Raw genomic sequence first — 14,459 nt, 5'->3', positions numbered from 1 at the left:
TGTTAATTTCAGGTGTACAGCAAAGTGATTTAGTTATACATATGTGGGCTTCCCTTGTAACTCAGTCGGTAAAGAATCTGCCTGTAGTGCAGGAGACCCAGGTTCGATCCCTGGGTTGGGAAGATCCCCTGGAGAAGGAAATGGCAACCCACTCCAGTATCCTTGCCTGGAAAATCTCATGGACAGAGGAGCCTGGTGGGCTGCAGTCCATGGGGTTGCAAAGAGTCAGGCACAACTGAGTGACTAGCACTTACTTATGTATGTTTGTATATATACATGTATATATATATTTTCAGATTCTTTTTCCTTATAGTTTGTTACAAGGTACTGAATGCAGTTCTCTGGGCTATACAGTAGATCCTTGTTGTTTAGCTATTTTATATATAGTAGTTTCTATCTGCTAGTCTCAAACTCCTAATTTATCCTTCCCCATTTCCCCTTTGGTAACCATTAATTTCTTTCCTATGTCTATGAGTTTATTTCTTTTTTAAAAATTTTTGCTGGACTATAGTTGATTTACAGTGTTGTATTAGTTTCTGCTGTACAGCAAAGTAAATCAGTGACATATATATATATATCTCCACTCTTTTTTAGATTCTTTTCCTATTAGGTCATTACAGAGTATTGAGAAGAGTTCTCTGTGCTATACAGTAGGTCCTTATTAGTTATGTATTTTATATTTAGTAGTGTGTATATGTCAATCACAATCTCCCAATTTATCCTTTCCCCCATTTCCCCCCTGGTAACCATAAATTTGTTTTCTACATCTGTGACTCTCTTTCTGTTTTGTAAACAAGCTTGCTGGTACCATTTTTTAGATACCACATGTAAGTGATATCATATAATAATTGTTTTTCTCTGTCTGACTTACCTCACTCTGTGTAGGAATCTCTAGGTCCATCCATGTTGCTGCAGATGCCATTGTTTCATTCGTTTTAATGGCTAAGTAATATTCCATTGTATATATGTACCATATCTTCTTTATCCATTCTTCTGTTGATGGAAATTTAGGTTGCTTTCATATGTGAGTCTGTTTCTGTTTTGTAAATAAAGAACCCAAGTTTCTTGACCCAATCCATGCATGTTCCCTTACTCCATGGCTTATAGCATCATGAAATTTTGGATTTGGAAGATACCATATGGTCTGTCTTAATCTCCCTGCAATATCCCAGTTATCCATTTGCCCCCTCCCTCAGTACATCAGTGACTAAAAATGTGTGACTTTATAGCTCACCTACTCCATTCATTTGGTCATTCAACTAACATTCGTTTAACATGTGCTTTGAGTCAAGGATGGTACTATTTACTGGAGATTCATAGATAAATAACACATTTTCTGCCCTCAAGGAGCTTACACTATTTGGGCAGATACATACACAGCAATAGAATATAACCCAACAGAGTAAGTGGTGTTCTTCTCTGTCGGTTCTTGTATTGAACCAACTCCATTTCCCAAGGACTATAGTCGTCACTATACTGATTTACTGAGCATGGCCCCGCCCATCAGAACAAGACCCAGTTTCCCCCTCAGTCAGTCTCTTCCATCAGGAAGCTTCCTTAAGCCTCTTATCCTTCTCCATCAGAGGGCAGACAGACTGAAAACCACAATCACAGAAAACTAACCAATCTGATCACATGGACCACAGCCTTGTCTAACTCAATGAAACTATGAGGCATGCCATGTAGGGCCATGCAAGACAGACGGGTCATGGTGGAGAGTTCTGACAAAACGTGGTCCACTGGAGAAGGGAATGGCAAACCACTTCAGTATTCTTACCTTGAGAACACCGTGAATAGTATGAAAAGGCAAAAAGATAGGACACTGAAATATGAACTCCCCAGGTTGGTAGGTGCCCAATATGCTACTGGAGATCAGTGGAGAAATAACTCCAGGAAGGATGAAGAGAAGGAGCCAAAGCAAAAACAATACCCAGTTGTGGATGTGACTGGTGATGGAAGTAAAGTCCGATGCTGTAAAGATCAATATTGCATAGGAACCTGGAATGTTAGGCCCATGAATCAAGGCAAATTGGAAGTGGTCACACAGGAGATGGCAAGAGTGAACATCAACATTTTAGGAATCAGCGAACTAAAATGGACTGGAATGGGTGAATTTAACCCAGATGACCATGATATCTACTACTGTGGGCAAGAATCCCTTAGAAGAAATGGAGCAGCCCTCATAGTCAACAAAAGAGTCCGAAAGGCAGTACTTGGATGCAATCTCAAAAACGACAGAATGATCTCTGTTCATTTCGAAGGCAAACCATTCAATATCACAGTAATCCAAGTCTATGCCCCAACCAGTAATGCTGAAGAAGCTGAAGCTGAATGGTTCTATGAAGACCTACAAGACCTTCTAGAACTAACACCCCAAAAAGATGTCCTTTTCATTATAGGGGATAGGAATGCAAAAGTAGGAAGTCAAGAAACACCTGAAGTAACAGGCAAATTTGGCCTTGGAGTACAGAAAGAAGCAGGGAAAAGACTAATAGAGTTTTGCCAAGAGAATGCACTGGTCATAGCAAACACTCTCTTCCAACAACACAAGAGAAGACTCTACACATGGACATCACCAGATGGTCAATACTGAAATCAGATTGATTATATTCTTTGCCGCCAAAGATGGAGAAGCTCTATACAGTCAGCAAAAACAAGACTGGGAGCTGACTGTGGCTCAGATCATGAACTCCTTATTGCCAAATTCAGACTTAAATTGAAGAAAGTGGGGAAAACCACTAGACCATTCAGGTATGACCTAAATCAAATCCCTTACAATTGTACAGTGGAAGTGAGAAATCGATTCAAGGGATTAGATCTGTTAGGGAGAGTGCCTGAAAAACTGTGGATGGAGGTTTGTGACATTGTACAGGGAACAGGGATAAAGACCATCCCCAAGAAAAAGAAATGCAAAAAAGCAAAGTGGTTGTCTGAGGAGACCTTACAAATAGCTGTGAAAAGAAGAGAAGCGAAAAGCAATGGAGAAAAGGAAAGATATACCCACTTGAATGCAGAGTTCCAAAGAATAGCAAGGAGAGATAGAAAGCCTTCCTCAGTGATCAGTGCAAAGAAATAGACAAAAACAATAGAATGGGAAAGACTAGAGATCTCGTCAAGAAAATTAGAGATACCAGGGGAACATTTCATGCAAAGATGGGCATGATAAAGGACAGAAATGGTATGGAACAAACAGAAGCAGAAGATATTAAGAAGAGGTGGCAAGAATACACAGAAGAACTGTACAGAAAAGATCTTCACGACCCAGATAATCAACGATGGTGTGATCATTCACCTAGAGCCAGACATCCTGGAGTACAAAGTCAAGGGGGCCTTAGGAAGCATCACTACGAACAAAGCTAGTGGAGGTGATGGAATTCCAGTTGAGCTATTTCAAATCCTCAAAGGTGATGCTGTGAAGGTGCTGCACTCAATATGCCAGCAAATCTGGAAAACTCAGCAGTGGCCACAGGACTGGAAAAGGCCAGTTTTCATTCCAATCCCAAAGAATGCTCAAACTACTGCATGATTGCACTCATCTCACATGCTAGTAAATTAATGCTCAAAATCCTCCAAGCCAGGCTTCAATAGTACATGAACTGTGAACTTCCAGATGTTCAAGCTGGTTTTAGAAAAAGCAGAGGAACCAGAGATCAAATTGCCAACATCTGTAGGATCGTCAAAAAAGCAAGAGAGTTCCAGAAAAACATCTATTTCTGCTTTATTGACTATGCCAAAGCCTTTGACTGTGTGGATCATGACAAACTGTGGAAAATTCTTCAAGAGAAGGGAATACCAGACCACCGTACCTGCCTCCTGAGAAATCTGTATGCAGGTCAAAAAGCAACAGTTAGAACTGGACGTAGAACAGCAGACTGGTTCCAAATAGGAAAAGGAGTACGTCAAGGCTGTATATTGTCACCCTGCTCATTTAACCTCTATACAGAGTACATCATGAGAACTGCTGGGCTGGATGAAGCATAAGCTGGAATCAAGATTGCCAGGAGAAATATCAATAACTTCAGATACACAGATGATACCACCCTTATGGCAGAAAGTGAAGAAGAGCTTCTTGATGAAAGTGAAAGAGGAGAGTGAAAAAGTTGGCTTAAAACTCAACATTCAGAAAATAAAGATCACGGCATCTGGTCCCATCACTTCATGGGAAATAGATGGGGAAACAGTGGCTGACTTTATTTTTTTTGGTCTCCAAAATCACTGCAGATGGTGATTGCAGCCATGAAATTAAAAGACGCTTACTCCTTGGAAGAAAAGTTATGACCAACCTAGACAGCATATTAAAAAGCAGAGACATTACTTTGCCAACAAAGGTCCGTCTAGTCAAGGCTATGGTTTTTCCAGTAGTCATGTATGGATGTGAGAGTTGGACTGTAAAGAAAGCTGAGCACCGAAGAATTGATGCTTTTGAACTGTGGTGTTGGAGAAGACTCTTGAGAGTCCCTTGGACTGCAATGAGTGCCAACCAGTCCATCCTAAAGGAAATCAGTGCTGAATATTCATTGGAAGGACTGATGTTGAAGTTGAAACTCCAATACTTTGGCCACCTAATGTGAAGAGCTGACTCATTTGAAAAGACCCTGATGTTGGGAAAGATTGAGGGCAGGAGGAGAAGGGGACGACAGAGGATGAGATGGTTGGATGGCATCACGGACTCAATGGACATGAGTTTGTGTAAACTCTGGGAGTTGGTGATGGACAGGGAGGCCTGGCGTGCTGCAGTCTGTGGGGTCGCAAAGAGTCAGACACTACAGAGCAACTGAACTGAACTGATAGTCCTCATTTACTGGACCTCTGCCAAGTTATTAATGCTACAAAACAAAAGGCTAATCCTTATTTCTTTTTTTTTTTTTTAATAAATTTATTTATTTTAGTTGGGGGCTAATTACTTTACAATATTGTAATAGTTTTTGCCATACATTGACATGAATCAGCCATGAGTTTACATGTGTTCCCCTTCCTGGACCCTCCACCCACCTCCCTCCCCATCCCATCCCTCTGGGTCATCCCATTGCCCCGGCCCTGAGCCTTTGTCTCATGCATCGAACATGGAATGGTGTTCTGTTTCACATATGATAATATACATGTTTCAATGCTATTCTCCCAGAACGTCCCACCCTCACCTTCTCCCTCAGAGTCCATAAAATTGTTCTATGCATCTGTGTCTCTTATTCTGTCTCGCATATAGGGTTATTGTTACCATCTTTCAAATTCCATATATATGCATTAGTATACTGTATTGTTGTTTTTCTTTCTGGCTTACTTCACTCTGTATAATGGGCTCCAGTTTCATCCATCTCAGTAGAACCGATTCAAATGTATTTTTTTTAATGGCTGAGTAATATTCCATTGTGTATATGTACCACAGCTTCCTTATCCATTCGTCTGCTGATGGACATCTAGGTTGCTTCCATGTCCTGGCTATTGTAAACAGTGCTGCGATGAACATTGGGGTACACGTGTCTCTTTCAATTCTGGTTTCTTCGGTGTGTATGCCCAGCAGTGGGATTGCTGGATCATATGGCAGTTCTATTCCCAGTTTTTTAAGGAATCTCCACACTGTTCTCCATAGTGGCTGTACTAGTTTGCATTCCCACCAACAGTGTAACAAAAGAAACAAAAGACTTATATATAGAAAACTATAAAACACTGATGAAAGAAATCAAAGAGGACACAAACAGATGGAGAAATATACCGTGTTCATGGATTGGAAGAATTAATATAGTGAAAATGAGTATACTACCCAAAGCAATCCATAGATTCAGTGCAATCCCTATCAAGCTACCAATGGTATTTTTCACAGAACTAGAACAAATCATCTCACAATTTGTATGGAAATATAAGAAACCTCGAATAGCCAAAGCAATCTTGAGGAAGAAGAATGGAACTGGAGGAATCAACCTGCCTGACTTCAGGCTCTACTACAAAGCCACAGTCATCAAGACAGTATGGTACTGGCACAAAGATAGAAATATAGATCAATGGAACAAAATAGAAAGCCCAGAGATAAACCCACGCACCTATGGACACCTTATCTTCAACAAAGGAGGCAAGAATATACAGTGGAGAAAAGACAATCTCTTTAACAAGTGGTGCTGGGAAAACTGGTCAACCACTTGTAAAAGAATGAAACTAGAACACTTCCTAACACCATACACAAAAATAAACTCAAAATGGATTAAAGATCTAAACGTAAGACCAGAAACTATAAAACTCCTAGAGGAAAATATAGGCAAAACACTCTCCGACATAAATCACAGCAGGATCCTCCATGACCCACCTCCCAGAATATTGGAAATAAAAGCAAAAATAAACAAATGGGACCTAATTAAAATTAAAAGCTTTTGTACAACAAAGGAAACTATAAGCAAGGTGAAAAGACAGCCTTCAGAATGGGAGAAAATAATAGCAAACGAAGCAACAGACAAACAATTAATCTCAAAAATATACAAGCAACTTCTGCAGCTGAATTCCAGAAAAATAAACGACCCAATCAAAAAATGGGCCAAAGAACTAAACAGACATTTCTCCAAAGAAGACATACAGTTGGCTAACAAACACATGAAAAGATGCTCAACATCGCTCATTATTAGAGAAATGCAAATCAAAACCACAATGAGGTATCATTTCACACCAGTCAGAATGGCTGCTATCCAAAAGTCTACAAGCAATAAATGCTGGAGAGGGTGTGGAGAAAAGGGAACCCTCTTACACTGTTGGTGGGAATGCAAACTAATCCTTATTTCACATAACAGCGCTTTAGGTATTTTTAAGCAGGATTCATACTCCCTTAGTCAGCTGAACTACCAATTCCCTCAAGAATTCTTTATTTGAAATGTGATTTCAAGTTCTCTTAACCCCCTGGTTGCTCTTTAGTGGACACGCTCCAGTTATTGCTCTCTTTAATGTGCCTTCTAGATATAAATGACTGGGCTCCATATACGGACTGAGAGTGCAATGCAAAGTTGAACTTCTGTCACTCCCTGCATTCTTCTAGGCATTGCACATCTAAAAATTAGAACAAGGAAACAATAGCTACCTTGGCCACCAGCTGTTCTGTTGAGTCTGAATGTTGTGCCATGCCCATGACCCTGACCTCTTTCCTCCATTTCCCCTTACACTCTGCTCCACTGCTTAATACAACAAGCGTTACTGAGGACTCGCCCCAGGTGTCACACTCACCAGCCTCTTTGGAGAACGAGACATATTGCTTGTCTTCAAGGAGCTCACAGTCTCATTGGTGAAATTTGGTTTGCCTCCAAAGAAATAATTAATAAAGAACCGAGAGTGAATATAATCAAGGGAACAATCTTTTCCCTAGACCCCTCCTTGGAGCTGCTAATAATAGCGGTTGGTAGACTTCTGGGTAGGATTGAAAGCAGATCTCCCAGTTCAAATGTCAGTGAAGAACTGGCTTCAAGCTCAGCCTATCAGGAGCTTTGTCAAATGTTTGTCATTGCCTTGACCTTGACTGCTGCAGACTGAAGCCTTTGAGTTCCATCATCTGCAAAGAAAGCTGGGACACCTACAGAGACTGATGTCTCCGAGGCCCACAGAACAGCCTTCCAGCACCTGGCACCTGCCCAGTGCCAGTATGGAGTGTTCAGGGAGAAAGGTTCTCTCAGATATTGGCATGAGCTGGCCTGTATTTGGGCTTCTGGCAGACAGCAGGTTTAATTTGCTTTCACAGTGCTTTTCCCCAGGAGGAAATTTATCCAAACACTCTGCCTTCATCACATTCAGCACATTGCCTGTCTGCTTTCCTGTTTTTACTATGGGGAGTTTCTGTGTGTTTTATGTGTGTATGTGTGTTTACCCACCAAGAATCCATGTTACCTTCTTTGGATTCATTAGACCAAGTCAGTGTGTTGCTTTGGTTCACAAATAGAAGACATGTGTGACCCTCCCTTAAAACCAAAATACCAACTCTGCCAAGTCCTGGGCAAACCTCTTTACATGCACAGTGTTACACTGTTTGCTCTTCAGACTAACCCTCTGAGGTGGGTGCTATTATTAACCGCATTTCACAGATGGAAACGTGTTTAGAGACAGCTTTTCCAAAGGGCTTCTAACTAGTATGGCACATGTGTACCCACTAAGTCGCTTCAGTCATGTCTGACTCTTTACGACCCCATGGACTGTAGCCCGCTAGGCTCCTTTGTCCATGGGATTCTCCAGGCAAGAATACTGGAGTAGGTTGCTGTGCCCTCCTCCAGGGGATCTTCCTGACCCAGGGATTGAACCCATGTCTCTTAACTTCTTCTGCACTGGCAGGTGGGTTATTTATCACTAGCACCACTTGGGAAGCCCAACTAGTATGATACCAGAGCCCATACTTATGGTCCAGGCCACTTACCATAAACTTTGGCTTCAGACAGAACTTGATTTGCCTACCAGATTCACCCTTGTAGCTCTGTGATTTCAGCTCTCGGTCTCCATCTCAGAATGTGAAATGGTGGCAAAGGTACCTATTTCTCATAATTATAAGGAATAAATTAGAATATATGAGAGACCTTTCCCAGTTCCATGTGAGTGGACGAGAGGGTCTCTGTTAGAGTAACTGTAGAATTAACACACTGCCTGTGCTATCTAGTTTGTTTCCCTCTTTTCTTTCGGTTATCAATAATAAGTCCAACCCCTCTTCAGGATCAAAGAGGATGTAATAGATGGAACCTGGAGTATAAATTTCCACCAGCTGTAGTCAAGTGATGTATTCAGTCATCCAGTTGGCTGTTCTGGAGTCGATGTTCCCTCCTTCTTGCCTGAAGCATTAGCATCCAAACTCGTAAGGAGAAGGAGGCATCAGGGAGTACACCTCTCTTGGGCAGTAGGTGGACCTTGGCTCTTTAGACAAGTGCTTTCAAAGAGTTGCCAACATCTACTTTTACAACCTCAGCAGAGACAAGAGAAGCAGAGGAAGGAGCTGCAGGCAGCAAGGGTGGCCTTTTGTTAGCTGGGACATATCCCAGGTGAAAAATACATGGAGGTGCTGGGTGGGAGGGATAAGTGCTGGGTGAGCAGAAAAGAGAGACAAGGATGGATAGTGGGCTCTGACCTTGTCCACAGCTGGTTCCTTCTGTCTTTGGCGCTGGGGTCCAGCCTCAGGCCCCAGTCACCGCAAAGGTCTGCCTGCTCAGAGCAGGGCATGAAGTAGGTGTGTCCCCACCACAGCGAGCCGATGAAGGAGACAGGCCTCCTCTCCTCTTCTCTCCATTGCCCCTATGAAACAGCAGTGAAGCAGGCAGTTAGGCCGCCCAGTAGTCCTCCGACAGGCAGGATGTTCCCCTGTGGTCTCCCCTTGTTTCCTACAAAATCAGGCTCCAGGATTTCAAAAGAGAAAAGCAGGACAAGTGGCAACTGAAGGCAGGCTTTCGCAGGCATCAGCCTTAGACTCGGGAGACATACTCACCAACTGTGATCATCTTTCACCTTGACATGGCGATACTACTGGATTGTCCATGGAAAAGGGAGGTGAACAGACAAAATGAGGCACCGCTGTGGGCTCACTGAGGCCTCTGTGGTTTCCCATCTCCTGTGTTTTCTCCAGCAAGGAACACCATTGTCTTTTTGTCCTTCTGCGAAGGCTCCTTTGTATTTCGAGCAATATTTTGTTCAACATTCAGAGAGCATGCCTACTCAGAACACATATCCAGAGAACAAGCTCAGGAAACATTTAAACTCTGCATTCCAGTATTGATGGAAGGAAAAACAAGTTCCTGAAAATCACATTTCTAGCAGAACCCACTGTTGTGATAGAAAAGCAAAAGCTAGGAGAAAGCTCCCTGTCCTCCAACATACCATCTACCGAATTATGAAAATCAGTTATGTAAAGGCAGCTGAACTTTTACTTCAGATCTGAGCAGACCTAAGGTACACCTTCTGCTACATGAAGGCTGCTGCAGTTTAAAGGTGAGCAAAGCAGGAAGGGACTGTAGGGGGGAAACTCACCAGACACTAATTGGAAACATAGCAACATGTTTATGCAATAAAGTTCACACTTCTCCCAAGCCAGTGAGTGACACTTCTGCACTAGCGTTTAGCTTAGAGATATTTGGTCAATGGAGACTCATTATTTGTAGGATTCCAAGTGGACCCCAAGTAGTTGAAATCCTTCCAAGCAGAAGAAAGACTGTATACATAAACATTTCATCAAGAAGAAATAGTCTCCAAATGTCTCACTTCTACTTCCATGTTGCCATCGTAAAATTACTCCATGTCTCCTAAAACTCCCGCCTTCGCTGACATCAACAGCCTGCGGCAAGTTTTGTAGCAAACAGGCTTCTAGTCTGTCAGATTCAACAACCAACGCAATATTCAGTCACAGAAAATACACTTTTTCACTAGGAAGATATTTTGGATTTAACAGGTTTGTATCTTACAGACTTCATAAATCAAAATTTAGAAAGTGTGTGACCCTTACCTGCAACTAATCCTGTTAAAAGCACAGCTGGGAATTATGGCAGCAGTGTTGGGAGACAGATGTTATACCACTGGGTTTGAGCAGACCTGGACCGTAGGATTTTAGATCTGTGAGGGATCTCTGAGATCATCTAGCTGAATTCTTTTGGGGACAGCAGCAAACGTTCATTGAGACCCTTCTTTGGAAACCAGGGCAAATGCTTAGGTGAACAAACTCGGTTTCTGTCCTTAAGAAGTACACAGTCAACCATGTAGGCTGCCTGGTCCTTCAATAGGAGTGACAGAAAAAGTCCCAGGAGTAACTTAGCCTGTTTAAGAAATGAGGAAGACTTGTCCAAGGAAGTGACATTTGAGTTGGATTTGAGTAGGAGTAGGAGTTGCCCATCAGGGGAGAATGGGAACAGCAAGTGCAAAGATGAGGACACAGGTGCAGGAAGAACAAGGGACGTGACCAAGGTCCTGGGGCCCTTCTGTAGTAGAACAAGAAGTGGAAGCAGGCCTTTGGCTTCTCTGTCCTTTACTCCTTCTGCAAGACTACAGATGGAGCCCACCCTCAAATTGCACCATTAGCCTGTAGCTTAAAGAGAAAACAATCTTGCCTTAAACTTTACTTAAAATTCTTATTTTTATTTATTTTTTTGTTTGTTTGGCTGCACTGGGTCTTCATTGCTATGCATGGGCTTCTCATTGTGTTGGCTTCCGTTGTTGCAGAGCATAGGTTCTAGGTTGTGACATAGGCTCTATAGAGAATGTGAGCTCAGTAGTTGTGGCACACAGGCTTAGCTGCCCCACGGCATGTGGAGTCTTTCTGGACCAGGGATCTAACCCATGTCCCCTGCATTGGCAGGTGGATTCTTAACCAATGGAGCACCAGGGAAGCCTCTCTTATTTTAAAAAGAATATTAAAGAGGAAACATCCTAAGTTATCCTTTATAAAAATAGTTTCTAAGAAGCCCCTCCTAACATAGAGGCTTTACAAACTTAAAGGCATGCAGATTCTTCCCACGTGGCACTAGTAGTAAAGAATCTGCCTGCCAATATAGGAGACACAAGAGACTTGGGTTAGGAAGATCCCAACCTAAATGGAGGAGGAAATGACAGCCCACTCCAGTGTTCTGGCCTGGAGAATCCCGTGGACCTACAGTGGGCTACAGTCCATGGAGCTGCAGAGTCGGACTGAGCACATTCTTCCAGGCAAAGCCAGTGGAGAGCTGAGATGCTCAGGGCTCTGGTTTGTGAGTCTTGTTCTGCTGGGTCCCAAACGGCTTCAGAGTCGTTAAAATGAGAGTACAGACTAGATTAGACCCTCTTGTTCTTAACTCTGTGTTACTGTAGTATGCTGTTGATATTATCAGAGGGACAGCAAGTGAAGAAAATTTCCCACCCACTTGCACATTTGAGCCCCTTTTCAGTCATTTCCAAGTTGGTAATGGCAGGCAACTGGGAAAAGACCTTTCTGGGAAACGCCCCATGCCGTGAGCGCCTCAACATCTCCCCACCTTTCCACCATCTACCCATACTCAAGACATCCTTCAAGCTCATCTCCTCCCAGAAGCCTTCCTCTGCTGGTTTTGCCCCCATATCAGCTGCTGTTGCATTGGCCCTAAGTGATTTCCTGGTGATTTAAGACTTGCTGCCCTTGTCAGGATGCCTTTTCTGCACTGAAGCTTATAAAATTTCAGAACAGGAAACAGTCCTGGGAATCATCTCTGCTATCGCCTTCATTTTGCATATGAGGAAGATGAGGCCCAGAAATGGGGGTGGGAAGGAAATTGCTTTAGGTCACCCAACATGATTCCGGAAGAATGGACCCCAGAACCAGGTCTCCCTAGATCCCTTCAAGCTCTGAAAGTCCTGGAATTCATTACCTTCCAACTGGCCCTTTGTTGTCATCAGGACTGGCCTCACTGGGTCACAGATCTGCCTCGTTCATTCCTGGTTGTGGCTGAGAAGTAAGTTCCTTCAAGGTCCAGATGATACAGCATCATTGAGGAAAACCAGGCTTGGGGTCCAAAGGCCTAGATTTAGATTCTGCATCCATGAATTAGTATCTCTTGAGGCCTTCAACAAGTCCCTTCATCTCTTCATCAGCCTCCTCATGTTGTTGCTGTTCGTAAAGTAGAAATATTGATACACTTGAAGATTTGGTAGCAGCAAGATGAAATAAGCTTTGTAGAAATGGCACAAAGAAGCCATTCAAGATACAGTGGCTTCTTCCTTTATGCCGTATCTAGCATGATTGAGAAACGGGCTGATACAAATAAACAGATTTTCTATATAGCATGTGTACTAACTGGAGCTATAAACCATTGATTAGTTTTTTTACTAAAAGCTTCCTGCAATGAAGCCTGTATTTCCTCTACACATCACACAGATGATACCAAATGTACCAGGATACGTGAGAGAAAGGAGCAGCCCTGTAGAAAGTGGACACTGATTGCAGATCCTGGGGATACGGGAAGGGCAAAGGGGGCATGAAGGAAAATTCTGATGCTTTTTGAAGGAGCTTGGCTCTTTTCATTTCAACAAATGGGGGGCAGGGGGCACTGAAGAGTTTTTAGTAGGAGAAGAACAGGATGAGATTTGTTTCAGAGAGGTGGCTCAGGCTGCTGGGTGGTAAATGAATCAGGGTGGGAGGAAGAGGCCAGCCATGAGGCTGTTGTGTTAGCCCCCGTGAGAGATGGTGGAGTCTGGACTAATAGATGGAGAATCAGAGGTGGGAAGAGACCGATTTACAAATCCCCAGTAGCTTTGTGGGGAAAAAAAAAAAAAAACTGGATTCACAGATTATCAGCCCATTATGAGAAAAATATAAACCACAAAAAAGTGTCAAGACCATAGGTATCACCCCATCACCCAGCCTCCAAATATAACCACTAACAGGTTAAACTATGTATTTGCTCCCAGTGTTTTTAGCCGAAAAGTTTCTCTGCATTTATAGATACAAACTTGATTTATAAAAAATTGGTTTAGGCACACATTTCCCCAAACACATCTCTTAATGTCAGCTGAGATGTACCTCAGCAAGAGTAAACAGAACATACATTTTTAACTTTATTGACTCCTTTCAGTGACTTTCAGTGACTGCGTCGAAAGCACTCGAATGTGTGGGTCCTGGTTAACGCGAGGCTGGATTCCCGGGCCCTCTGTTTGGGTAAAGAAGCCTCTGTTTGCAGCTCTGTTTCTCTTTTCTCCCACAGAGTCGGTGGATAACTGTCCCAGCAACTGCTTTGGCAACGGCGACTGCATCTCTGGGACTTGCCACTGCTTCCTGGGCTTCCTGGGCCCTGACTGCGGCCGAGGTGAGAACCCTGCCCCACCCGGTGGGCCTGCGGGTCCCAATCCTCAGGGCGAGGGCAGAAATCCCGGCCAGCTCCCGCCTCTCGCGAGAAGCCGGCGGAGCCCTGGGAGGGGGTTCTGTAGGCAGAGCCCTGTCCCAGTCATGTTATCCACGGCGCATGACCAGGGAGGTCAGGAGGGAAGGGCGGCCACAGGGAACCCCGTGTCCATTGTGGGGGCAAGAGGGGTGGCCACGGGGGTCCTTTGCAAAAGTAGATGTCCCTTTGGAGGACCAATCAGCGTTTGCCAAGCATCTTTGACGTGCATCTCCAGCGAATGTGGTTTGTCTCTGGCCTTGGGGAGGGCCTGAGCTGCTGCTCCATTGCGGTCTTATTACAAAGCAAGCGGGGTATTGGCAGAGACCACCGAGGGGAGGGACTGGGAGGCGAGACTTCTCTTCTCCACACAGGACCCTAATGCTGCCTCCCCTTCAGGCATGTATGATGCTAACGGTAACCACTGTGCGGAGCGTTTAAAGGCTGCCTGTGATTTGCCTGAGCATTTAGGTTTCATTTCCAGCCTGGAAGAATTAGCAAGAAAAATGCTACAGGATGATCGGTGGTCCTGAGAATTTGGCACTCCTCTTGGGGAAACTAAAAGTCCCCTTCCTTTGGTTTCTCCACCTCTTCCCTCATCCCACAGACGTTTGCTTAGCGCGCTTTAGGACTTGGTCCGGTGCTGGACAT

General features: G+C 43.6%; 1 protein-coding gene, 1 long non-coding RNA gene and 1 other non-coding gene across 3 annotated transcripts in view; 2 read left to right on the top strand and 1 right to left on the bottom strand.

Moving 5' to 3' along the window:
- Nucleotides 1-14,459, top strand: part of TENM4 (teneurin transmembrane protein 4) — an 848,025-nt gene that overhangs the window by 672,235 nt on the left and 161,331 nt on the right. The window contains exon 14 of the mRNA XM_081537618.1: nt 13,635-13,736. Within this exon, the coding sequence (XP_081393744.1) occupies nt 13,635-13,736 (102 nt within the window). The remainder of the gene's footprint in view (nt 1-13,634; nt 13,737-14,459) is intronic.
- On the top strand, nt 51-122 carry TRNAY-GUA (transfer RNA tyrosine (anticodon GUA)). The gene has a single exon. It is a non-coding gene; the product is annotated as a tRNA-Tyr (tRNA).
- On the bottom strand, nt 11,058-13,826 carry LOC145524753 (uncharacterized). Its single transcript, XR_014067802.1, has 2 exons — nt 13,479-13,826; nt 11,058-12,541 (listed from the first exon to the last, which is right to left on the bottom strand). It is a non-coding gene; the product is annotated as an uncharacterized LOC145524753 (long non-coding RNA).

Source organism: Giraffa tippelskirchi, chromosome 10, assembly GCF_054371585.1.
Source record: "Giraffa tippelskirchi isolate mGirTip1 chromosome 10, T2T-mGirTip1v1.2.pri, whole genome shotgun sequence".
Classification (NCBI taxonomy): domain Eukaryota; kingdom Metazoa; phylum Chordata; class Mammalia; order Artiodactyla; family Giraffidae; genus Giraffa; species Giraffa tippelskirchi.
Note: the sequence above shows the minus strand (reverse complement) of the source record. Positions and strands in the feature narration are given on the sequence as shown.